The sequence below is a fragment of the Leptodactylus fuscus genome, chromosome 3 (genome assembly GCF_031893055.1).
Source record: "Leptodactylus fuscus isolate aLepFus1 chromosome 3, aLepFus1.hap2, whole genome shotgun sequence".
NCBI classification, from domain to species: Eukaryota; Metazoa; Chordata; class Amphibia; order Anura; family Leptodactylidae; genus Leptodactylus; species Leptodactylus fuscus.
Window position 1 is genome coordinate 70,276,059 of NC_134267.1, and position 27,738 is coordinate 70,303,796.

At 40.4% G+C, this 27,738-nt stretch overlaps 1 protein-coding gene across 1 annotated transcript in view; it reads left to right on the plus strand.

The window, feature by feature from the left end:
* Positions 1-23,553, plus strand: part of CNKSR3 (CNKSR family member 3) — a 78,194-nt gene extending 54,641 nt beyond the window's left edge. Inside the window, exons 5-13 of the mRNA XM_075267779.1 lie at positions 1,674-1,715; positions 6,319-6,438; positions 7,596-7,655; positions 11,326-11,394; positions 12,761-12,907; positions 14,305-14,429; positions 19,754-19,953; positions 22,547-22,636; positions 22,891-23,553. Coding sequence (XP_075123880.1) covers positions 1,674-1,715; positions 6,319-6,438; positions 7,596-7,655; positions 11,326-11,394; positions 12,761-12,907; positions 14,305-14,429; positions 19,754-19,953; positions 22,547-22,636; positions 22,891-23,186 — 1,149 coding nt within the window. The 3' untranslated portion in view covers positions 23,187-23,553. The remainder of the gene's footprint in view (positions 1-1,673; positions 1,716-6,318; positions 6,439-7,595; positions 7,656-11,325; positions 11,395-12,760; positions 12,908-14,304; positions 14,430-19,753; positions 19,954-22,546; positions 22,637-22,890) is intronic.
* The last annotated feature ends 4,185 nt before the right edge of the window (positions 23,554-27,738 follow it).

Sequence of the window (27,738 nt, forward strand, 5' to 3'; positions counted from 1 at the left end):
CTGGGAGAAGAAATCTCCCAAATTTAAATAACATTGCTTATGTGGTGGTGGTGGTGAGACCATTGCCTGTGAGGGTGGTGCTAATAGAGCACTATTAAAGTAATAGTTTCCCGCCACATAAGTAATACATTTATTTGAGCCAAATCCAAGAGTGGATTGAGCAGAAAGGAAAAGTATAAGTGTTCCTTATATTTCCATTTTTTTTGGTGCATCTTCTCTATAATGTCCGTGTATATGCGGATCCCTCTGAAATTCATAGTCAACTAAATTTGCTCACTAAATACCAGATCTCTGAAAAAATCTACAGGCAAATTTCTCAATTCATGTCTTCAGTGTATCTGTTATGTATATAGAAGACAGTGTGCTATGACTGATAGCAAAAGTGTAAATACTCTTTCTTCTGCAGCTGAATCCATGGTGTTATCTGGCTTATTTATAACTGCTAGTTTATGAGACTGTGGGTAGCAACAGAAATGCCATGCACCATCAAACTAACCTTTCAACAACATAAACTAGTTTTTCTTAGTACAGTGCCAGCTTCATTGTGTTTGCAGTTGTTACTTAGCTAGTGAGCTGTACCCAATGAATCATTGCTGTTTATTTTTACATTTTTCTTAACTCAAACATTGAGCTCTTTTTTGGACTGCAACTAATCTGATCTGACAGTTCTGCCTGAAACTGACTTTTCCCTGTATATGGCCTTCTCACCAGGCCAAATATCGGGAACAAGCATCCATTAGTTTCTGATAATTGTTCCATTTAAATATGCAAAAGATCACCAGACAAGCCTGTCATTGCTCAAGGGTCACAAAGGTGATCGCGTCTTTTATGCAAAAGTAAAGATGTTAGATTGTCAACATGTTGTCCCATGTAAAGAGGGTGATGTGCTGAGAAATGCAAACTGTATGTATTAGACCATGCATGCCTTAAGAATTTTGGGTAAAGAATATGCAAATAAGATCTCGTTGGTGTAAAAGAGGAACTCTTCTGGCTTGGCTATTATGCCTAGGTTATGTGATAGGTTAATCTATAGGGAGCCATTTTCTGGGACACCTTGGTCCTACATATTTCTTATAGCTCATGACAGTTTTCTAGTTGGACTTAATATCCATTCCTGACTAGCATAGCTTTCCATTGTGACACACAATAATGTTCCTGATTATTTAAGAGGTCGGAGCTTCTTGATAAATCAGTTGTGCCTCGTGCCTATGGGGCCCTTTATTAAGACTGGAATACAAAATGGCAGTCTTAATAAATCTGTACTTTGAGCTGCTTGCCTGTACAGATTCATAAATTAAATAAGTTATTGTATTTCCTATGATTCATCATCTCCTTTGTTGAGCCATTCATTTCTTAGTCTTCCTGTATAAATGATATGACAACTAGATGTTGCTATTCATCTTGTCGAGCGGGGTGTGTCTCTATACAATCTTGCATTGTCAGCACTACCTGGACAGTGTCAGAGTGTGCGGAGATACACCCTTAGCTGGTAATAAACAGTTGTCAAATACATTATACATTTGTAGCAGGAACCTCCGAAAAGTTCTAAAGTCACACCCTAAATCAGACCACGTGACCAGGCTTCCTAATGGTTATATGCTATATATTATTCCAAGCATATTAGTATTTGTTACTCTTAAATTTCTAATGGGTAATTGTTTTTGCCTTTGCAGGAATCCACAGTTGCTGAAATGGAAGATTCAGTTCTAAGTGTTGTAAGCATCTTATACATAATATATATAAAAGTGAATAGATAGATATTGTCTTTATTAATAGTAGAATAGAATAAATTAAAACAAATATTTATTGAAAGGCTTTTTTTGAATTCCTGCCAGATTCACATGCCTGTATGTGATACTCTTGTCAAACATTGAAAATGTCAGTCATATTTTACCTTGAATCAAATTACCAAGAAAACATCTTTCAGATGCATATTATATGTATAAGCAAAGCATCTCTCCTTTACTATTCTGACAGTCTGTCTTCCAGCTTAAGCGTTGTGTAAAAAATGAATCCATAAAATGCCTAAATTTGCCTTGCCCCATTGAACAAAAGACATCCAGAGTGATTTATTCATCCTGCTAAAATTCAATATGTGAAAGTGATTCCTATGTACTAAACTATTTATAGACTCCCGTTTTGATGTGTAGTTCATTGACTCTTGACTGCTGGAACAGGACAAGGTGATCTTGTTATCTTTGCAAGCATTTAATGATCATTTCCATAGCTAGGAATTTACCAGTGAAGTCCAAATAACAAAACTGTTCTTCACTGAAACACCAGTTTAGCAAAGAAGTTTTGCCTTTTGAAGCTTCTTTTTTATTTTTTTTCATTGTCTGTTTAATGTCCTAATATTAGCCTTTTCTTAATCATTCCTACCTCTGCCTTAAATAGTCAAAACCTTTCAACAAACTTTCCATCAATGAATAGTACAAGTGATTATAAGACACTTAATAATATACCTTATCAGAGAGAAATGTCTCTTACTACTCTTATAAGGCGTTTTTCCTCCTCCCTTCCTCTGCTAAAATTCACTCTGAAAATCCTTGCTATAGCTGTCTACATAGAAGTCAATGGAGTAAGGAGGGGATAAGTGAGCAGGAAGTGCAGAGCGGAAGATGTTGAGTAGGAACTTTGTATCACAACCAAAGCACCATAATCCCTTCAGTACAAGTCACCCTTTATTAATATTGGCGTATGATACGCCAGTCTTAATAAATCTGCCCCATTTTGTTTACAGTGCTCATTTTTCCGGAATACTTTTGTAAGGGAATTGCTAAGACAGCAATTCCCAGAACTGTTAAACCCTGGGAGGGGCACAAGAGACAGTGAGCCCTAAGCTGAAGCCCCCCTCTTTCCCTTCCTATTGCCAGGCCCTATCCTAGGTAATAGGCGACAACCACGAGGACAATCCCTCCCTGAATATGTGAAACACAAAACGCAGACAAGACGAACAACAACAAAGGGAGGTCAGCTAGCCAGGGTTCGGTAACAGGAGAGTGATGCAGTGCCAAATCGGAGTCAAGAGAATAGTCAATGAGAAAAGCCAAAGGTCAGGTATAAAAGTATAAGCAAACAGGGACAGTAAGAGCAGGTATGCGCACGGCAATAACAAGCACTGGTGTGAATGGGAACCAATGGGAGGAAGAACCCGCCCATGGAGTTCACAGAAAGGCAGCTGTCAATCACAGGGCAAGGCCAGATTAACCACTTAATGGACAGAGGAAACCTTGGCAGAAGACGGGTGTGGTGCAAATCCAATTAAGGACTAGAGCCGTGTTCACACAGTGCAACTAAAAACTTTAAGCAGATTCTCAAACTGCAAACACCTCCTGCGCCGCAGCATGCGAGTAGAGGGTGGTGCAGTGACCCGAACAGGCAGAGATGTTACAGTACCCCCCCTTTTATGAGGGGCCACCGGACCCTCACCAGACAAACCAGTTCTAGAGGGATTCTGAGTTTTCCCTGCCTTGTATTTTGGTTCTGCTTGAACCACAGACGCTTGAGAACCAGGCAAACATTTTTTATTCATCCAGCGTTTCTGATACCACCAGGTTTTAATACCAGAGGGGCGCTCCCAACTTTTAGTAGCTGAGACCTTCTCCTCACTGACACAATCTACAGAATGTAAAGCAATAGAGTGGGATGAGCACTGATCTCCCCACTTTACCAACTCCTTTTTACCCCAATCCAAAATAGGGTTATGGAGCTTCAGCCAGGGGAACCCCAAAATAACATCAGCAGAGAGATTCTCCATAACAAAAAGGCTTATGACCTCTGAATATGTAGAACCCACTTGCAAAGAGATCAAGGGGGTTTTAAAACTGACTTTACCCCTGGCCAGTGGAGTAGAATCCGCTCCAGTAACAGACATAGGCGAGTCCAGTGGCAAAAGCTCAATGCCCAAAGATTCAACAACTGAATATTTAACAAAATTTGCTGCAGACCCAGAGTCAACTAGGGCCTTGCCAGAAACAGATCTGTCCCCAGAGGACAGAGACACAGATAACAACATCTTATTGTTATTCCCACCAAATACCTGGTTGCCTGAGTGGTTCTTCTGATTACCACTCAGGCACTGAAGTTTTTTTCGCAGGTGACAATGGTCTGATAGAGCAGTCTCGGATGACATGACCAGAGGAACCACAGTACAGGCACAGGTTATTCCTGAGACGATGCTCTCGTCGTGTCTTGGCGTCCATAGCTCCCAGTTGCATGGGTTCCTCACCAGAAGTGATGGGAGGAAAGGTAGGTTTTTCAGAGGAGAGAGAGGAAGAGACAGAAAACTTGGAGGCAACAGACCCTACTCTCTCTTTTAAATTTTCTCGGATCTTGCGGTCAATACGGACCGCCAAAGTCATGGCTTTCTCAAGCGTCGGGGGATCTGGGTGACCAACCCAGAGCTCCTTAACACGGTCACACAAACCTTTTTTAAAGTGAGCCTTTAGAGCTGACTCACACCAACCTGCAGTTATACTGTACTTACGGAACTCAGAGCAATACTCCTCTGCAGAACGTTTTCCCTGCCGCATGGTGAGGAGTTGAGATTCCGCAAGCGCAATGTGGTCTGGCTCAGCATAGATAGAGCCCAGAGACTTAAAATTTTTTTCCACATCAGACCACTCATCAGCATCAGGAGGGAGTTTAAGGGCCCAAGCTTGTGGATCCCCCTGTAGCAGAGATATAACCACTCCCACCATTTGGGCCTGAGTAGCATGTGGATTAATCCGAAAATACAAGCGACAAGACTCCCTGAACGTCTCAAATTTTTCACGGTCCCCTGAGAAACGATCCGGGAGTAACATCTTGACCTTGTAAGGTGGCAAAACAGCTGGGGATGGTGCAGCTGCGTCAGTTAGGGTCTGAACCTGTTTAGCTAGCTCAGCTACCAGGCCGGTCAAACCTTCCAACTTGGCTGCAAAGCACTGAATAGGATCCATGCTGTCTGTAGGGAAGCAATGGATGTAGGTTTTTGGGCTTGTTATTATGTAAGGGAATTGCTAAGACAGCAATTCCCAGAACTGTTAAACCCTGAGAGGGGCACAAGAGACAGTGAGCCCTAAGCTGAAGCCCCCCGCTTTCCCTTCCTATTGCCAGGCCCTATCCTAGGTAATAGGCGACAACCACGAGGACAATCCCTCCCTGAATATGTGAAACACAAAACGCAGACAAGACGTACAACAACAAAGGGAGGTCAGCTAGCCAGGGTTCGGTAACAGGAGAGTGATGCAGTGCCAAATCGGAGTCAAGAGAATAGTCAATGAGAAAAGCCAAAGGTCAGGTATAATAGTATAAGCAAACAGGGAACGTAAGAGCAGGTATGCGCACGGCCATAACAAGCACTGGTGTGAATGGGAACCAAGGCTAAATAGGGAGGAAGAACCCGCCCATGGAGTTCACAGAAATCACAGGGCAAGGCAAGATTAACCACTTAATGGACAGAGGCAACCTTGGCAGAAGACGGGTGTGGTGCAAATCCAATTAAGGACTAGAGCCGTGTTCACACAGTGCAACTGAAAACTTTAAGCAGATTCTCAAACTGCAAACGCCTCCTGCGCCGCAGCATGCGAGCAGAGGGTGGTGCAGTGACCCGAACAGGCAGAGATGTTACAACTTTAAAGGGATCCTATCATACAAACACATTGTTCTCTGAGTAACACGTTGGAATAGCCTTAAGAAAGGCTATTCTTCTCCTACCTTTTGTTGTCTTCTCCGCGCCACCGTTCCATAGGAATCCCGTTTCTTGTCGGTATGCAAATGAGTTCTCTCGTAGCACTGGGGGCGGGCCCCAGCGCTCAAACAGCACTGGAAGCGTCCACAGTGCTGCGAGAGAACTCTCTCCAGCGCTGCCTCCATCTTCGTCAGCAATGTCCTCTTCATCCTCTTCTTCTGGTGCAGGTTTCAGACTTCTAGGCCTTGGACAGAGCAGACTGCGCATGCTCACAGGCCACGAGAAAATGGACACTTACTTACTGTGTGCACTGGAGAGAGTTGTCTTGCAGCATTGGGGATGCCCCCAGTGCTGTTTGAGCGCTGGGGCCCACCCCCAGTGCTGCGAGAGAACTCATTTGTATACCATTAAAAACTGGGATTACTACGGAACGGCGGCGCGGAGAAGACAACGAAAGGTAGGAGAAGAATTAAAAGAATTAAAACTATTCCGACGTGTTACTCAGGAAAAAAAAAAAGGTTTGTATGATAGGATCCCTTTAAAGTGAGGTAAAGTAACAAACATCCAATATGAATATTATTTAGAACAAATACAAATAAGACAGAAGTGATATAAGTAATTGCTTTACCTCTTTTTTTTTCTTATAGTCCAAAGTTCTAAATGAAATATGTGACAAAACATATCGATTTACCACAGACCCTTTAACAAGTCAAAGTGCCTGTCTGGAGGAAGTCATTCTATCTAATATTAGACCCGGGGAAGGCTTGGTAAGTAAATAACATTTCACTTCAGTTAGAGAAATATGTAATTCTCCTTTTACGATCACAATATTTTAGGACACTACAATGTTATCATGACAAAATCTGATGCTACAGTTTCATTTGTACATCTATATTGAGCTTTTTTTAACCCACTAAAATGACAAGCAAAATACAAGCTCTGGCTCACCCTTTTTGTTTATTCTGGAGCCTTGCCTAAGGGATGAAACTTACAGTAGGTTGAGTGTCGCTACATCTGGCAAGAATCAAAACAGGAAATGTTGTCATCAGAATCTCTGAGTGCAGCCTCTGGCTTTCCAGCCTTACATGCCATGATAATGGGGCAGTTTTATTATTCCTAATGGTTAGTTTGAGATCAGATATTCTGACTTCCTCGATGAGTGGTTGTGGCTTCAGTGGAAAGGGGAATGACTTTGATCCTAAGCAAACTAACTGGTATAAACTTAAACAATGTAAAGATGCACCAGATTTACCATAGAGCGTCAGACACTGTTGGAGCATTTTGTATACTGAAGGCGGAGGAGGCCATGAAAGGTCCTCTTTAAAAATGCAGTAGAGAATGTTTTATATGCATATACATAAACTGCTGCATAATAAGTTCAGATTTGCGACTGTGTTTTTAACTAGGGATATCTCCATGTCTTATAGCTAGCACTAAATCTTGGCATCATATAAAAGCTGAGAATTTTTCTAATTAACCAAAAGAAAAGATCCCGCCATTTGTAGTGACTATTCCCCTTTGGTAAATGCTTCCCCCGGCTAATTCCTAATACAACTGTATTCACAATATGGACTTTCATTAGGTAGCTGCTCAGTTAGTGTTGCTAAGGAGAATGTTATAGTGTGTTTTATAATACAAAGGAAGTTAGATAGCTTAATAAAGTATATTCCAGAAATGGGCACCAAAAGCTCCCGACACAATAGCAAAAAATAAAATAAAATGTTAATAATAAATCCAAAATATTACTTACATTCTTTTAAAATCAAGTCCAGATGCTGAACTTTCACAACGCAGGATCCCTTACACAAATGTTTCCATTACTGTAACTATTGGTATGTTTGCTGCTCACAGAAGAATGCAATTTAATGTTTTCCTACTTTCTACCATGATGCATGTGACCATTTGTTATGTTTCATCTCCTTAGGGAATGTATATCAAATCCACATATGATGGGCTGCATGTTATTACAGGAACTACAGAAAATGTAAGTGAAGTCTGTTGTATTGTAGCTGTCTGATATTTATTACAAATGATTTGCGATCATTTAAGATTAAATACATATAGACAACTGTGGCAACTGTATAATGATAGTAGTGTATTAAAAGTATTAAACATTATATATGATGCATTATAAAATGTTAACACATGTGAGGGTAAGAACATTTTTTCCAGATTTTAAAGCATGTAATTTATCTCAGATATCACTGAAGCCAGGGCTCCATGGGTCGGAAACGCTGCGGGAAAAATCGCGGCGATTTACAGTATCTGCAAAGTGGATGGGATTCTTGCGAATCCCATGCCCACTTTGAGGTAAAAAAACGCGGCACGGACACACCACGATTTCCAAAACCGCCGTGGCTTTGGAAATCGTAGCATGTATATTAGATCTACAGAAATGGCGGTGGTTTCCCCATAGATATAATTGTTACAGAAAGTCCAGGAGGAAAACTCCGCTAACTTTCTGTTTAAAACGCTGTAGGAAGAACCGTGATGCGTTGCGCTTTATAGCTGCTAGTTGTCCCGTGGGGCCTTAGCCTCAAAGAGGTCTTTTTCACCACCTCCACCAATTCATAGCATCTGTGAATAGGCTCCACTCCACTTGAATTTTTCATTGGAATTTTCTCACTAGCGCCCACCATTCCAGCAAGCGCAGGTAGTTTTGATTCCTTATGTACTATTTAAGCTTTTTAAGGTCAGAAGGGCAGTGATGGGGGAAAGGCACATGATCAGAGGCAGCCTATATCAGAGCTCAACATTACACCCCTTGCCTGCTCCTGCCTGACACCTCCCTCCTGACAGTACAAAACCAAAATGGCATATTAGACAATAAAAATACCAGCATGGATGGATCAGGAATTATGGAGCCTAGAGAAAAAATTCCAAATGTTCCATAATCAGTGGAGCAGTGATTATTAAATTATGTAAAGAGCTTGAGTTTTTGGAGATGGTAAAAGCTCCTTTTTACCATTTCATGACTGTGTATGACCAAAAAAATAGATACTGTATAACCCTTTCCAGACATCCTACAATGGAAGCAAGCAGGGCTGTAAAGATGGCAGCTACTGTGAGGCATCGCAGACACCATAACCAGTTTACTCCGATTGTGGGCCTAATACCTTTTCTGTTGCAGTATGGTTCCTGTACGGCGAGATTGTGAGAACTAACCTGTTCCTATGCTATAGGAATATAGCTATTGAAGCTGGTCTATGGCCAGCAAATCTTCCATAGACTGCAATACAGTTGTGTTATAGCCTATGAGACATGCAATCAACCCAAGGGGGCTAAAAAAATTGTTAGATTTAAATCTCCCCCTTTCACAAGGTTTGAAATAAAAATAAATAAACAGCAAAAAAAATGTTTGTGGCTTTTGTGGGGAAGAACTAAAACTCTCTAGCTAGAAATGAGTTAAAGGTTTCGAGTAAAATTTGAAACTGACTGTATATCTAGTGCTATAGCTTGTGGTGTTTTAGCAGCGTTTTTGGAATCAATTGAATTTCCATTAAAATGAATCATGTTCTAAGTCTCTGAAGAACTCCAAAAGCGTCTGTAAGAAAGACCTTTAATAAAAGTCACTAAATTAAAAAAAAATCTAGAAAAACATAAACAACAAAATGCACCAGTTTTGGAAATTGAAACATGTCTGCGCTGTGGTTTTTACCGTAAAGTGCTAATGGGATTCGCAACAATCCCATCCATTTTGAAAGTACTGTATAATGCTGAAATTTTTCCCGCAGTGTTTCCGGGCAAATCGCGGTGTTTCCGGCTCGTGGGGCATCGGCCTTACGATAAAGAAGGAGCAGACTGGGTTTAAAACAGTGAGATGGTCGCCTCCCTCAAATGTTTTACGCCTAGTGTGGAAGTTGGGGGCAATATCTAAAATATTAGCTGGCATCCCCCGGGCGCAATTTCAGATCAATATGAGTGAGGAATATCAGAGTGAGGAAAAATAGGTGTAATAAAGAGTGTAGCTATAAGAGCTGCAGACATAGCAGTCTCTTCCAGGCTCCAAATGTAGCTCTACCATATAAAATATACCACTATTGTAAATGTCACAAGGTAGGGGCCTCCGTGCTAATCTGCAAAAGTTCCGGCTTTTTTTTTTTTTTTTTCTGAAAGAATGTGTGATTGAGGATTATAACAATAACCAGTTTGGAATGTTGTTTACCAGGGCGACAGTACAAGGCTGTATTTTTATACACTAGAAATCTGATGACAGGTTGCCTTTAAGGGAAGTTTCATAGCACTATGCACTTATGGTTTTTTCCCTATGTCTAGTTTTACTAGCATTTGCTGTTAGACAGATTTCAATTTCCTTGTAAACTATGAAATGGGTTAAGGGCAGCTTTATATCTTCGTAAGTCTCCTCTCAGAATTTACCATTCCCAACTACAGATATTGTAATTCATATGATATAAGAACAGATGGAGCTAGTTTGGTTAACATTTGTAAGATTAGGATTCTCTAGATTCCTATATGGAATTATTTATGGCTCAGCACACTTAACTGTACTAGGCTATTATTATTCTATGGAAAAACTTTTCTACTTGTTTATGAATTATCCATTACAAGATTGGAACGGGAAACTATTGCAGTGCTTAGAGAACTTTATATACTTACACTAATATAAACTGTATGCTTGATGTAATAATGAAGTAAAACAAGAATATATTATGTGAACACAGCTACATACACTGTACTAGGAAACAAGAATTTCTCTGGACAAGTATGTCTGTGAGGTGCGCTACAGATTGGTGGAATGTACGAATAGTTCACTGAAGTATAGCTCTACCATTATCTGCTCAGCCAAGTCAAGCAAGTGAATCATACGTTCCTATGGAACATTCCTTTACCCACAGGTTTTTCACCGTCGTGCCACTGCTCATTTCTGCAGCTTACCAATATGACTAGCAGCAATGAAACGCACAGTTGTATCTGGAGAAATGAGTTTGGTTTCCTCTTTACTTATGCAGATACAGAGTGTTCTGAAAGTGTTTTAGGTAAAGCCCATTTTTAATTAGGCAGCGGAATAAAAGGTGAAATTCATTCCCAGCCAGCCAAGCACATGCTTCTTTATCCGATTATCAGATTCCTTTTTCAGCTTCTTACTGTGTGGCTCAAGGAGGAGACTGACACCATAAGTGTTCCTCAGTTGTTGCTACAGGATTTGTTGTAGCACTATGAAGAATGGATTTTATCAGTCAGTGTAAAGGACCAGCACAAGGTTCGCCATTCAGGATAAATTGCGAGTAAACATTTCCACAAATAGTGATTTCCTGAGTATTTAGAGTAGGGTTTTAGTGCTCTAAATAGATGCAGATTATGATTTATAGTTTGTATAGTATTCTCATGGATGCAGATTTGTTGGTGCCACCTGTACTTAAAAAGATGTAGGCAAATTATTGTATTAATCTTCATTACCGCACCAAAAACATATTATAAAAATGACAAACATAATCCAAAGCTACCAGGCATTGTTATGATGTTGTCTTTTGGAACGTGACATCATCCAGGCTCGCTCCCTGGATACAGTTGCACAGATACAAGTAATTATTAAAGCTTTAGATATCATAAGAGAATAAACAGTCTCCAGAAAACACTGCACATAGGTCTGGATGTATTTGTTCATTTGTTTTTCCTTTCTTCCATCTCCCCAGTCGCCAGCTGATATCTCCAGAAAGATTCACGCAGGTGATGAAGTGATACAAGTTAACCATCAGACTGTGGTAAGATATATTGTATCTTTGTAATATTTTTGTTTTTGTAGTAGGATTTAATTGTGGATGCCTGCAGCAAAAGATAGTGTGTGTGTGTGTGTGTACACACACACATACTGTATTTCCATGAGTCTTGCTGTCATGTGTCACTGCACATATCCTGTTGTGAAGTATGGATGACATTATACACAGTGGGTTAAGTGTGGAAGCAAAAGAAACTGTGAAAGATTGATAAGGGAAGTATGGATGAAAATGACAAATAGGGGTAGCTTTGAACCACAAAAGTGCAGGAAGAATATAATTCAAAGTGACACTGAAGAGGAGATCGGTTTTTTTGGTTTGTTTTTTTTATAACGGTTGTCTGGCATGTAAAATTTGTTTTTAAAAGTTTTAGATCAGGTTAAAAAAAAAACAAAAAAAAAAAAAAACGTATCAGCAGCAATATTTCCCACATTGATCTCAAACTGCATTCTGACCTTTCTGGTGTCCCCTGCCAGTCCCTGCTGCTTGCACCTTCTTAACACACACAAAATACCGCTCTCCCACTCATTGTCAGAGATGGGTCAGCGCAGTGGCCATGTGTTGAGAAGGACCAGGAAGGTGAGAGTGGCAAGGTGACCTGGAAATAGGGTAGAGGATCAATGAGTTTTAGACTGAAGTCCCACATGGTGTAAACCGCGGCATTTTACAGTCCCTGCAAAATGGATGGGATTTATTCAAATCCCATCCATATATGGCAGAAAAATACCTGCATCGGAAATGCTGCGATTTCCAAAACCATCACGTTTTTGGAAATTGGTAATTATACCTACAGAAATGCTGGCGGTTTCCTTTTTGCTATAATTGAAGCAGAAAGTCCGCAGAGGAAAACTCAGCAAACTTTATGTGAAAAGCACTGAGGGAAAAGACACAATGAGTTTCCGTTGCAGTTTTTTTGGCTGCGGCCCGCTACATGGGGCCTTGGGCTTACCCTTCGTTCACATCTGCATTCGGTATTTTGTTCGGGAAGTCCGCATTTGGATCCCCTGAATGGAATACCGAATGAAACTGCAAGCTCTGTGCAGTGAAAGCACATGCACCCCATAGACTATAATGGCACATCGCTTGCAGTTGCGTTCGATATTCTGTTCCGGGGGGGGTCCTCATGCGGACTCCCCCGGATAGAATCCAAACGCAGATGTGAAGAAGGGCTTACTCCTTTTTTTTCTCCATATATCCTCTTCAATTTAGGCAGTGACTTTATCTATTACCATAAGAGAAATGGTGCTGCACAATTTTCACACTCTTCTCCTCCTTTTTTTGTTATCTTAGTCCTGTAAATTTCAGAACTTTATACCATTTTAAACTTTGAGCACTTTTTTTTTTTTTTTTAAAGGTTGGATGGCAATTAAAGAATCTTGTAGCAAGACTGAGAGAAAATTCTGGTGAAGTCCTACTGCTCCTGAAAAAGAGACCTACAGGAACTTTCAATTTCACTCCTGCTCCTTTGAAAAACTTGAGGTGGCGACCACCACTTGTGCAGGTGTGCAATATAAACTAGATATGTAACTTAGGCCTCATTGACATGGCCATTCCATTTTTCATGTGCCAAAAGTCCATTCGTGTGCTATTGGTCCATTTTTAACCATATTCACAAAACAGTGAATAATTTATTTAAAGATTTATTTTGCTTTCTTTCATGTTGCTTAGTGATATAGTGCCATCATGGTTCCTTAAAAAAAAGGAAAAAAAAAACAGACCTGTGAATTCGCTCGTAGACTTTCATGAGTTTTGACCAGTAAGGCCTGGTTCACATCTGCGTTGGTAATCCGTTCGAGGATGTCTGCATGGGGACCCCCCTGAATGGACTACCGAACGCATTGGTGGTGTACAGTGAAAGCACCTGGACCACGCGCACAGAAAAGTAGTTCACAATCTGCTTTCCTGTCCGCATGACTCATGCAGGGACCATGCGGAAAGCACACGGACCCCATTATAGTCTATGGGGTCTGTGTGCTCTCACTGCACACCGCTTGCCAATGCGTTCCTTAGTCTGTTCAGGGGGATACCCATGCGGACTCCCTGAATGGATTACCTACGCAGATGTGAACCAGGCCTTAAGCACCATGACATTTTTCTTTTTGTGTTTTCGTCTTCTAATGCCTTCCAAAAACTATAACTTTTTTTTATTTTTCAGTTGTATGATAGCTTATTTTTTGTGGTACAAATTGTACTTTATAATGGCACCATTTAGTATTTAAACTAGCAATCATTAGATTGCTTATACCATAGACTGCAATACTACAGTATTGTTTTCTATGGTAAAATCCTTGTGTTACTATTGGGCCCTGCCACAGGTAGGTCTGATAAGTAATATTGCATTGGCAGGCCTGGGAGGCATCAGAAAGCTCCTGACTGCCACAGCAATGAAACGGATCCAACAATCTACCTGCGGGAGAGCTATTACACAACCAAACAGAAGAATGAAAGTGAAAGTAACATCTCAGATGACATGGTGTCATTTGACCATAGCATCTTAGGGGATATTTGTCCATGGCATTCCAATCATGAACATTGTAATCCAGTGGTATTTGTGTAGTCTGGAGCAGTGATATAACAAAGTCAGGGTTGAGATAGGTTCTATTTCAAAAACAGCAAAGGAATTAATAAACTTGTCCTCTCCTTTTATCTGAAATAATTGTAAATCCTGACAAAATGTCCCACAATGAAAGCCCAATGGTTTTATTGGTGCATCTGAACCTATAGCCTAACAACAAAAGTTTGATGAGCCTAACATCACATTAGTTTGTTACATGGAGGGTATTTGGATCTCTTACCATCGTTATGTCAAATAATAGCATACACATTCCCTATTTTACAACAGTTCTAGCAATTCTTCATCATTTTTCACATATCAAATCTAACACAATTGTTTTTTAGACAAGCCCACCACCTACCACAACACAGTCTCCAGAAAGCACATTGGATACCTCACTGAAGAAAGAGAAGCCAGCAATTCTAGATCTTTACATCCCTCCACCACCAAGAGTCCCTTACTCCCCAAGGTACGTATAGTATAAACTTTCCTATTTTAGAAAAGGTACGGTCTCCGTAATTATATATTTATTTACATTTATTTATTTATGCCAGTAGGGTGATGTTAGAAGCAGACCATCCAGTGAACTTTGTCAAGATTTCAGCATCTTTGTTCAGCATTCATCACAATTGTTTTGGCACGTCAAATGCCACAGGCTGCTGAATTTTTGATGTAGTATATGGTCTGTAGACAAAGGCGTAACATGAATATCCTGTACTCAAAGAAAATCGGCAATAAAAGAAAGCTCAATTTCTGCAACGTGGGACCTAAGCCTAAGGCAAAAAATGCTGTGGAAAGGACTGTGCCGGAAATGCATTGCACTTTTTCTGCAACGTTTTTCACAGAAAGTCTGCAGAGTATCCTAGCCTCACTTCAATGGGGTGTACAAGGCTAAGTTGACATCTGTGCCTGGATTCCGGTCAGGGTATCTCAATGTCTCAGTGATAGATGGCAGATTAGATGGCACAATGACAGGGTGCAGCAAGTATTGTAGAACTTACAAACATCGCAGCTCATTTTGGGACTGAATCCATATGTAGAAATAAAAGCTATAGCTGGGATTTGAGGTATTTGAATCCTGCTCACCCTGGAATCAATATGAAATATCTATAGAGAACACGGGTTAGTAACTGGGCACTGTAACCACTTATGTAGGTAACCGCCTACTAGCCTACATCCTCTCCAGCAGACATTCAAGCACGTATCATCGTGCTTGGCCAAGAACTGAGGGGCATTTCCCAGTGTTTAATTCACTTTCATTTATACTCATTCCACTGAAAAGTCTTTTTCCACTCAGCATAGGAAACGGTGCAATGCAGTTTTGTTTCCCATTTATAACTGGAAAAGAGAGCTTTGGAAACATGGCAGAGCATGTCTTTAATACGAAGCAGTGTTTGTCTCCTTGAGAGACATTTGTGGAAATCCCTGAAATATCGGAAAAGCGTCTCAACTGAACACACTAATAAAAGCATCCAATCATTTAAATACCTCTTTTAATTGATTCTTCAAAAGAGATAATAAAATCATAACATATAAGAGTCTTAGGGGAAATTTGGTAAGATCAGTATATTCCTAGTCTGTAGATACTGCCAAATATGTTTACCACACCTCAGCAGATGCTGCCATACTCAGGGACCACTGATGGCTTGGCCTACGAGGGTTCTCATTTAGAAGAGAAATCCACAATATACCGACCTTTTATCTATAACAGGATGCCTGTAGTATTTTAGGTGATTTAATGTTTCTGCATAATCATACTTAGTAACATCTCACAGGCCAACTCCCCCAGCGCTCCATTTCTAGATCATAGTGTGAAATCTGACTAAGTTTCCCATTGGCCCACACTAAATTGGTAATGATATGTTGAAGCTGCTTGAAAAAGGGTCTGGAACAAGTGAATTGTCAGAGCCCTAAGTAAGTACGGCATAAGATAGCAGGCATTGTCATCATTTATCACTATATATATTCTCCCTAGACAAGATGTAAACATATGGGAGTATGACTGCACAGAGCAATGGATTAGGGAAAAAAGTGGAGAATAATTGTACGTAAATTATAAAGTGGTCAAACTCATCAATGAGACTTTCACATATGGAATTCTGATGTCGCTCAACTGGAAGGGGAAGGAGGACTTAATAGCTTGTTGTGAACTGGGGTTGAGGCCTACATCAGATTATATGTGTTCTGCTACCATTGCAAATATCAATAGTGATAAAAGACATCCCTAACGGGTACACATCAGACATATATCCTGAGGATAAAATTCATGCCAATGGTTCAGTAAACAGATCCAATATAACAATCTTAAATCAATCCCAAGTAGCCAAAAGCAGAAAAATTCTCTCCCAGTGTACGTTGTCAAGCGCCTTCTCTGCATTAAGAGCTAGGAGCAGACAAGGTGTCCGGTGGCCCCGAGCATAATGTAACAGATTCACATTTAGCTTGTCAGGTGAGAAATTGTCATCCATTGCCACTTTGTTGAACAGTTTTTGGAATGGCGGTAAAAGGAAAGAGAAAAATCATTTGTAATAACTATTTGTGACCATGTCTGGGCCTGGAGGCTTTCTCAGTTTAAGGGTTTGCCCGGCTGCAAATATTTCCACTGACCTGAAGGAGAAAAGTTCAGCAGAAGAAAGGGAAAGCAAACTTAAGAAATCCAAGAAACCTTTTGACATGCTGGTACAAAGGTTGAAAAATGTTCTTGTCTGTACAGTTATAAAGGGAAAAATAATAATAATTATTTCAGGATAATACACCACTATGGTTGGAATGAAAAGCTTTGTTACATTGTTTATCATTGTTTAGCCATCCTACTTTATAGCTACTTGGCTTAGAGGGCCCCTTTGTTTTCGCTGTGTAGGTAATAATTTGCTTTCATACAGCTAAGGGTATGTTTATAATTAGATGAAAAGGTAGCTTGCGGTTTTCTATGGAGGTTCCCCCACTCAGCTTTAATAGTGGGAGGTGTTATGTCAGTCCAGGTAGCTGCAACGGGGCTAAGGGATAGCAGTAGGGAATCTCGCCCTGCACTACTCCCACTAGCTATCCCGGTCCCTGCCTCACGGGTGTGGGTCGGCTGTACTCAGGCTAAGCCTGACCCCGACAGCTCCTCTCTCACTGACACCGTAGGCCTAGAGGGAAGTGGGAGAAGGAATGCCCTATAAGATCTCTAGGGACTGGAGACTAAAGGGGGTCACCCCTAACGAACAAGTGAAGCTGCTACTGACAGGGACTGACAAGGGTGTGCGCTGACTAACAACACAAGCAGCACACAGGAAACATGTGGGAAAGGTTCCCCAAACCAATATGGGAAGGAACTTTACACTATTAAACAAACACAGGGAAACTGAGTAGAAATCTAAGGATAAGGCAATTCACTCACACAGTCAATTATACACAGAGGGAGGATTGGTGAACACAGAAGGGAAAACACACAAACCAACTCGTTCACCCAAACCTCCCAAAAATCAACCACGGAACTTCCTCTATCCCAGAACACCACCTACTCCTCCTGCTAAGGCCTAGCTCTGTAAAAGCGACACTCAGCACAGAACCATGGGAGGCATGGGTTTAAATACAGAGTAGAGACCACTCCTCCCAGGTGCAAATGGGAGGACAGATTAATCAACCAGGAGATAAAGCTGCCTACCAGCAGTGCGTGCGAGCAAGTCAGAAGGTGTGCACCAATACTCACGACAGGACAACCCCGCAGCGCCAGGATGCCACCCCAGACACTGCGCAGCCAAAAACTTCCCAGGTAAGAAAAATAGAAATTAAAGAACCTAAATACTCCTAACAGGAGGCACCTGTTTCTTATTTATAGACTCCAGGTTGTGAATCTTTTACAGTAAGTCTCCTACCACTTGGACCTTGGAGCATTTCAGTTGAGAAACTGTAAGACACTGACCTGGATTGATGACGGCTGGGTGCAAGTCCAGGAACGTGGGCGGAAACAGATTGGGCAACTTTCCCTAAAAGAACCTCTGACTGAACCTGCCTAACATCAGAGTAACGTCCTTACAAGGACGCCCCCCACAGGAACCTAAAATAGATTCCTTTTAGTTACCCTAACAGTGGGCTGAGATGTAAAAAGAAACAGAGTATTACTAGTAGTGGCAGGTAACAGAAAACAATAGCTGTTCAGAGTAGTCAGGCTAGACCAGTGGTAGATATAGGTAAGCAATAGAATACTGAAATAAACAAGGAAACTAAACAGGCAGGGAACAGGAAGGGAAAACAAAGATTAAGTGCTGTAGCAAGTGTAAAAGTGAAGTATACAGATCCTGGAAATAACAAGCTACATAGAACCTATAGCAGGCGAATGAAGATGGGTGAGTGGAGTTATATAGGAACAGAGATACAACCCCACCCATCACAGATGGGAATGACTGGCCAGACAGCCTGCCAGTCAAACCGACACCAAGGAGGTAACTTAACCCCTTAGTGTACTAAACACAGCTAAAGGAGTCACTGACACGCCTCTGGGGCATGCGCCGCATAGCGGGAAAGCCATGGCCTCCCTGAATCCTGACAGAAACTACTTCAATACACATCATGTATTCCTTATGGGTGTTTCAAAGTGTAAAAGGGCTGTCAACTGTGCCAGAGATAACTTCGAAATATGTTTGAAAATGTTGGTACAGCCAATCTGCATATGGTGGGGAGCTCAGGATATGCTCATTAAAGGAGTTGGCCACTTTCAGACCAATATTGAGAAACAAATGCTATTGTTGCTGCCATTCATTCTGTTACTTCTAGGAGATAAAAGTCTGACCATGGTCATGTGATTTACGGTCCTTGGTCATGTGATGTACACACAGGTGCACAGCTGATTACCAGGCAGATGTCTGATTACAATGCTGTGACTATAACGAGTAGCACCTGTGTGCTCATCACATGACCATGGACCATAAATCACATGACCATGTACCATATGTCACATGACCATGGTCAGCCTTTTATCTCCTAGAAGTAACAGAATGAATGACGACAAGCAGAGATCTAGAAAACTGTGAGGAATTGATACAGAAAGTATATTGGAAATTTGTACAACTTTTTATTATACAAACCATAACATTTGTCTCTCAATATTGGTCTAAAAGTGGCCAACCCCTTTAAGCTTAAAATTAGCAGATCTATAATATACAAAGAGCATATAATATACAAATTGATATGGTAGTTATGTGTGACAACCCCTCTCTATTAACACAAAATAAATCTATTCTCGAGTATTGCAGTGAGTTTAGAAAAAGAATGTGTAACTGAGATCACTGCCATGCATACACTTCAAAGAATCAAACAACTCTGCCTCATGCATTGTCATGGAACAATGAGAGTCAGTTCTGGAGGGGTTATACAGTATACAGATAAGTATCCAGTATGTCATTCAGATCACTATCTGCTATTACTATTCCGCGACTCAATGTTTAGGTTTTCCTGAGTATTTTCTTAAATGTGCCTAGTTGATGTCTATTAGGTAAATAGGTATTTAGCAATGTATAGCACATATCTGCCACTACAATTATTTACTCCCTGGAACAGAATCTACAGCGAAGAGTAAATGGAATTAGTATTTTATGTTTTTGCTTATGATTCTATTTTTTATGTCTGCACTTGTGTAAAGATGGCCACTGCAATTAAGCAGGACATTTTCTCAAAACTCCCTTTTTAAAGGCTTACAAAAAGAGTTCCTGAAAAAAATACAACAGCAGGTCTGACCATCTATTATAAAACATGCAATTACAATTGTGTTTTGTTTTTCTTATAACAAAAGTATATTTTATCTGATTTTAGAGATGAAAAAGTGACTTTCAGTTACAGCGGATATAGAGATTCACATCCACGACTGAAAGGTTCTGAATCTCCAAACTCTTTCCTTGACCAAGAAAGCCAACGAAGAAGGTTTACTATTGCAGACTCTGATCAGTTGCCCTCATATCCAATTGAAGTACATGTCCAACCTGCTAAATTAAGAGACAAAACTCCAATGTATGGTAAGCTTTGACTTGTGCAACTCAATATACTGTTCCTCAATATTGCCTGCTAGAGTATTTTGTGTCCAGTACTCTGTGATTACATGGACACAGTGACCAAACACAGCCTTCCATGGTACCCAGTGATGTGTGTCTTCTGAATAATATGTTCTGGCACAGCATAAGAAACAAAGTGCAGAGTGATGAGTAGGAAACCATCAGTGGGGAAACTGAGAAGACTCAAAAAGTTAAAGGGGTTTTCCCATCTCCCTGTTTCAGCAGTTTGCTTGCTGTCTCTTCTTCTCACTTCCTGTTCCCACCCTCCCAGCTTGCTGAACAGGACACTATGAAGTGTCAAAATACTTACTTATGGAGATCAAATAATATGCACATGCTTCTAGAGAACAGACTCAGTGTTATCTGTGTGTTTACATAAAGAGATAACAGACAGTGCTTTAACAGCAAACTGCATTTAGCTGAACTGATTGTTCTGCCGTCAGAGCACTGAGTAATGTCACTTGTCCTATCACACAAGTCCGGTGTTATGGAAATGCTGTGTATACAATGGGAGGCATAATTTCACATAACAGGCAAAAAAAGCAGAATTGCAAGAGCAATATATTTAGAAAAAGACTTTAATTTACATACGTTGCCAGTATAGATAGAATCCTTGAGATGGGACAACCCCTTTAAGGATATGGGGAAGTTTCTATTCTTTTACTTTCAGTTGTTGGTCTGATAAATGAAAACCCTGCAAAATGAGAGTTTATCTGAGATATTTATCTATTGAATCTGCCTTAAATGTATAGCTAGGAAACCCCCCCCCCCCCCCCTCTAGGACTTATGTCAAGAATCCCAACCAATCTATGATTGCTGTATATGGGATGGTGGTTCTCTCCATTAATTTGTAAGTGTGCTTGTCTGTTTTTGGAACTCCCATAGAAGTAATTAGAGAGAGCCATGCATAGCAGCCTTGGTACAGGTCTCAGGGGTAAGACCTGCATCTATACATCATTCATGAAATATCCTGTGGTTATGCCCTAAAACAGGCACGTCAAACTCAGGGTACCCCAAGGGCCACATGAGTAACAAGAGGTTGTTGCGAGGGCCGCACATAGCAGCTAATGTCACACACGTATTTTAACAGCAGTCATGAAAACAAGTTATGAAGTAGTAATATGTAACAGCAACATATATTTGCAGTGCGCAACAGCAACTAATATATTTAACAAAAATACAGCAATTAAAAACTAAACATTTATTTGCTATCATTTTTTTTCAATCTTTTTTAGTGTTTTGTCCTGAGGCTTGACACCTCTTTGTGCTAACAATTGTTGGTATATCAGGCTGAAATGACAACGCAGTGCCTACTTTGATCAAAGATGATAAGTGGTGATCAGTCAGCCTTATTCTCTGAGAAGATTTTGTTAGTTGCATAAAAGAAAATTATCTGTTTACATATACACCCTTCATCTGCCCCCAGATTCATGTCCCCCCTCCATCTCTGCCCCCAGACTCATGTCCCTCCCATCTCTGCCCCCCAGATTCATATCCCCCCATCTCTGCCCCCATATTCATGTCCCCCCCATCTTTGCCCCCCATATTCATGTCCCCCCCATCTATGCCCCCATATTCATGTCCCCCCATCTATGCCCCCATATTCATGTCCCTCCTCCATCTCTGCCCCCAGATTCATGTCCTCTCCATCTCTGCCCCCAGTGTCATGCCCCTCATCTCTGCCCCAGATTCATGTCCCCCATCTCTGCCCCAGATTCATGTCCCCCATCTCTGCCCCCAGATTTATGTCCTCTCCATCTTTGCCCCCAGATTCATGTCCCCCATCTCTGCCCCTAGATTCATGTCCTCTCCATCTCTGCCCCCAGTGTCATGCCGTCCTCTCCATCTCTGCCCCCAGTGTCATGCCGTCCTCTCCATCTCTGCCCCCAGTGTCATGCCGTCCCCTCCTTCATCTGCCCCCAGATTCACGTTCCACCTCTATGTGTACACACATTAAACTTACCTTCTCCGAGTCCTCGCTCCCCCGCCGCACACTCTCTCTCTCTCTCGCACGCGCTAACAGTTGTAGACGCGATGTGACGTCATCACGTCACATCACGTCTACACAGCAGCATACAGCAGCGTGAGTTTTGCACCTCTACGGCCCGCACATAAGTCTCAAACTTTGTCTCTAAACTTTAGAGACAAAGTTTGAGACTTTTGTGCGGGCCGCAGATGTGCCTGTATAGTGCCGCATGCAGCCCGCGGGCCACATGTTTGACATGCCTGCCCTAAAATATGTCATAAGCAGGGGCCCCACATGGCGGAAACAACTGGAGAAAAAACATGGGATTTTACAGTCCCTGCAAATCCCATGCACACATTGCATGTATTTTTCCACAACTTCCAAAACTGTTGCGGTTTTAAAAATCTTTATAAAATAGGTATTATAATTATCCTGCACCGATTGTTTATTCAGATTTAAGACTTATTTTTATTGAGTTTCTTTGAATAAGAGCAATGCAAAGTATAACAAACCTTTTGTAGAAAAATGTCATCAGACAATTTAGTTTGTTGATATTTTATGTATGTTGTTCTTTTTCATCCATGTAAATAGGGAAGCCACGTCCTCTATCTATGCCTGCAGAAGCTAGCTGGATTGTGTCTACAGAATCATACTCAAGGCACAGAATGACAGGGAAGAAAGGTAAATTAGTGAATAACTGCATTAGTGAATGTATAATCCATTTATTTCCAACTATATATTTATTATAATTAAGACCGGCACATGAAACATGTTGGATAGTGGAGAGATTTTACATAACTTTTTTATGTAAGTGTTTTTTTAAATTAATTATAGGATTTATAATAATTATGTATACTGTTACAAGACATTACATTTTATGGATTTACATATATGTTCATTTTTATTATTTTTTTTTTTTAATTTTCGTTTTTAAGGAGATGAAGTACTATCCAGATATTTCAGTAATGAAAGGATAGCGCCAATCATAGAAGAAAATGTATCATCTCGTAACTATTTTACAAGATCAACCGATAGGCATTTAATCAGAGGAACAGACTATATTAGGGGTAGTCGTGGTCTTCTGAACATGGACTTACACAATAGTGCAACAATGCCATACCAGGAGGAAGATCCCAGGAAGTATACTACTGCTTCATCTACAAAAAATACCACAACGGAGCCCTCACTACTGGTCAGTTGGTTTACCAAACTAAAACTCTTAAGTCGCTGACATTGTTTCTATAGACTTTTACCTTTCAGTGCCTTTGCCCTTATAATGGCAGTATTACGTGGAGCTGGTTCCATGGAAATGAGTGGGATTCACTATTTAAAGCTTACTAATGCAGACTGGCATCAGGATAGGACCAGGCCACAAATAATTTATCAAGCAATAAAAGAAAATAAATACTTTGAAATGACATATATTCTACCTATGAAAATTATTGTTGCCTCCTGGATTTTGGTTCTTTTTTGTACTTTCTTACACAGCTCTGTTAAAGAAATGTAATATGTGCATGTTACTTTTTCTCACATTTTTGTGCAACAATTATTTTTTTTTTTTTATAGAATTGTTCAAGAATTAATTAATTTATTAAAAGTAGCCATCACTTATTCCTTTTGCTGTTTACCAAAGGATCATTTATACTGGTTTTAGGATGCTTTCTGTGCATCAAAATGTATGTTTTCCGATATTGTTCAAGCAATACAAAACAAAACATTTCACATTTATTCTTTCTTAAAATTATTAGCACAGGTTGGATTTTTGTACATATCAACAGGGCATATACAGTAATTCTTTCTAGTTATGCGGATGTGCAGAACTTTGTCTGCTGTCATTTTTTTGCTTCTGTAGTCTTTATGTCATAAAACACATTAATGGCTTATAAAGGATATATCAGCGATTCCAAATAGGCCGCAGCCTGATGGTGCTCCGGCCGCACCACAGTTAAGCAAGTGAAACATACTTATCGATTACTGGCTTTCCCTTATTATTGGCCGTGTGGAAACCTGCAAAACCACATGGCTAGTAATTAGGAAAATCTGCTAATCAGTCAGTGCTTTCACTTGCTTAAAGGAGCACTCCATGTCTTCCCTTCCCCACTTTCCTTTGGGGCAGATTTATCAATAATGTCTAGATGCATTTATCAAAGGCTTAGTTTACGGCATATTTTTGCATCACGGCATTGCTACTTAGATCATGCCCCCTTTCTACAAAGCCATGCCCTTCTTGTCATGCAAGTTGTAAAGGTGTCTAAAAAGTGTCCAAAATTCTTGACAAATGCAGTATACGTCATATTAGACAGGTTTTTGGGTACAAATTATGCTAGAATTCTGGCGTAATTTTGCTAGTAATTACCCCACCAGACCTTCTTCTCACTGGTTGGAGGTTGCTGTCAGTTTCATTTAATTGTTGCCAGTTGCTTCCTATGAGAGCCTTGCCCTGAGCTCTGTAATAATGCATTGACAGACTGATTTACAGTTACATAAAGCAGGGCGAGTGTCTGCCGCCTCAGCACAGACTGCAGTTGTGGTGTGGCCAGAACACTGTATGGCAACACCTATAAAATAACCATTCTTTGCATTTTGCCGTACTCTATTATAGCGCCAAGATATCTGTGAATAAATCAACAACTGGGCGTTACACCCTGAACACTCTTCTTAAATCCAGTTGTCAATTTACTCCTACATTTCTAAGAAGAATTAAGAGGAAGACAAACAGGGGAATCGCACAATGTAGAGGTCTAGAAATACTGCTGTAAATTGCCTTTTTATAATTAATGCAATTTTTTAATTTACATGTCAGAGAAGTGACTGGTCCTTTTCAGATTTTTTTTAAAGATCATAGCCAATTATAAAACAACTTTTCATGAATGTATAGCACAGGTGAGTAACAGAAACATTGTAATATTCTATAATACTTGTACTATTCTCATTAAATGATAATGTTTTCTCCACTTTATCAGGCTTTTTTCCTTCACCTTTACTTAACTCAGTCTCTTTTCTGTAATAGCCCCTGCATTTGTATGCAGCTTCACACCAGACTGGAGACTGGAAGAGGGAGGAGGAGGAGGAGGCTGCTGCTGGCTAGTAACTAAGTTATTGCTCTACAGTAGTAGAGTATTACATAGCAGAGTCAAAAGAGTCTCACATTGTAGTGGAGTTTAGCATCTGCTGCCTCCTAGCTTAACCCCCCCCTGCCCCCGCCTCTCCCTCGCCACCGGCCGAAGCGGAGGAGGAAATATATGTCTTATTAAAGATATATTACAAAAGTCATGTTCACTTTTTCATGTATGAAAAGTTGTTTTATAAATGGGGTTACTGTTTGAAGGGAGTCTACCACCTTTCCCAAGTATATGAACTACCACCACTGCCTTATACAGCACAGTACACCAATAAGCAACATTTGTATCACTATGAAAAGAACAGTGATGGTGCACTGGCAGCATGGCCTCCAGCTCCTCCTGCACCACTCTCATTGTTCAGAACCCCCTTCCCTCTTTGGTCTGTGCTGCCATGTGCGGTGGCGGTGGGAGCTGATCCTCCCACTAATATGACATGACTACTGTGACAGTATGTTCAAAGAAGTGAGGAAAGAGGCAGCGCTGCTCAGCGTTTCAAAGCATTGGATGCATAAAGTGATAGCAGTGGGAGTGAAGTTTCTCCAAATGTACAAAAGTGAGACATTGCAAAGGTATGTTGTTGATCAGTATACTGTGCCTTTTCAGGCAGTATCGGCAGATCTGTATGTTTGGGGGAAGTGGTAGACTCCTTTTAAACCATTAATGACAAACCTGATCAATATCTATGGGATCTGACTGCTGTGACCCACTAGGAAAGTGCAAGTACCCCTTTCAATTCTCCAGACAAAAGCCACAGAAACTAAAGATCTCTTAAAATCAGACATTATGACTTTAAAGTGTACTTACTATTACAATCTTCTTAAATACTGAGTACCATTCTCTTGTTCTCCGTAAAGTCTTGACTAACTGTTGTTACCGTTAGAGGGCAGCCCCTTACTCTGCTCATCTATTGGTAACAACAGAATTGAGAATTTTGAGTATGTGTTGAGAAAAATGGTAAATGTTTTGGCGTAAGAGAAAAGCTTTGTCACGTATATTTAGAGAATGCACCAAGTTTTTTTTTTTGGTCTGTTGGCTTGTAAGTAAGAACACTTCAGATTAAAGCTTACACTAAGGTTTTCCGTATGAGTTTTTGAATTTATAGACCCTATATACGATGCCTGGGTAATCCTTGTAAGTTATTCTTGTTAAGGTGCCTTATAAATGAAGAAGCTAGGAAGAAGAAATATACAAACTTAGATGACAGGTACTGCAACCTCACGAGCACATCAGAATCACAGCTATTCTACTCTAGACCTTCAATCTTAGACCCTTAGGTGTGTGCAAAGATCTTCCTTCCACTTCCTGTGCTTCTTCCCTTCTATACTATATAAAGATTATTGTAATTATTTGCCAGGTATTTGTTTCAAGGTGAATATGTGAAGTGAAAGGTGCTACAAGAAGAAGACGCGATGACCTAGTTGTGGATGTTGTTTAGTTTCAGCCTATGCAAAATGCCCTTATCTAAAAACAAATAAAAAAGTTAAAGCATACCTCCAGTTATAAACAATTATTCATAAATGAATAGAACAGGTGAATATAAGAACTTTGTGATATATCCTATTAAAGAAATATTTTTTCTTCACTTTTCAGGCAGTTATTTTCTCCATATTAGTCTACGAAGAGACATAGGGATTAGAAAACAAACTCAAATAACCGCAGTTGCACTCTGATGTTCCTTGATTTTTTGACGCCGCTAAGTTATAGATAAGAAGCTGATAATACACAGAATGAGGCAGGAGAATTCTGCTCAGCCCCTCCCTGCTCCATAGAGTTCTGTGAGTGAGGTTGAGAACCGAAACAAGCAGTCAGATTGAAGATATGGAGCAGAAGTGGCACTGGCGGCACACGAATATCATTCATTGAATGAATGGAGGCCATGGAAGAACGACCGCAAAACCAGGAATAGGATCTGTCCTGAGTTTTGCAGCCTTGACTGTTGGCCTGCACACCCGGATAGCACACCGAACTAGCACATGGTTGTGTGCAAGGGGCATTATATATTACAATGTTTCATATATTTAAATGCACTATTAATTTATGTAAAGTTGTTTATAACTGGTATGCTTTAACGTTTTTACTCCCTCATGAGGAGGAGGAGCGCCTTCACCCAGTCTTACGTGTTACGTTAGATAGCTCTATAGCTTAGTCATCTGAATACTTAAACATATATATATATATATATATATATATATATATATATATAATGCAAAAGTATCTCTACGTATAAATCTGAGTCTATAAGATCCCTTTACAGTGACAAGGCAGGTCTTGCCTAGGAAAGAACATGCACAATGTTTTGGACTTTCTACAGTGCATGTATTATTGTTTAGCATAGCTGTTTATATGTAGTTATGATTTTATGCCATCTGTTCCTGAACTTAGCTACAAGATGTTGCCTTTAGCACTGAGCACTAGTTAGCCAGTGATGAAAACAGATTGATTCTATAACCATTGATCTTTATTTAAAGGGAACCTTTCATGTTCTCTAACAATGGCAGTGTTATATATTGCTGGAAAGCTGACAGTGTGTTGAATTCAGCATACTTTCAGCTTTGTAGGTGCATGCCCCAGTTGCAGAGATATCGGTGCCATTAGTTTTGGCACCACTATCATTATACAGTCACAGCTCTGCATCATCACTGGGTGTTGAGCAAAGTCTAT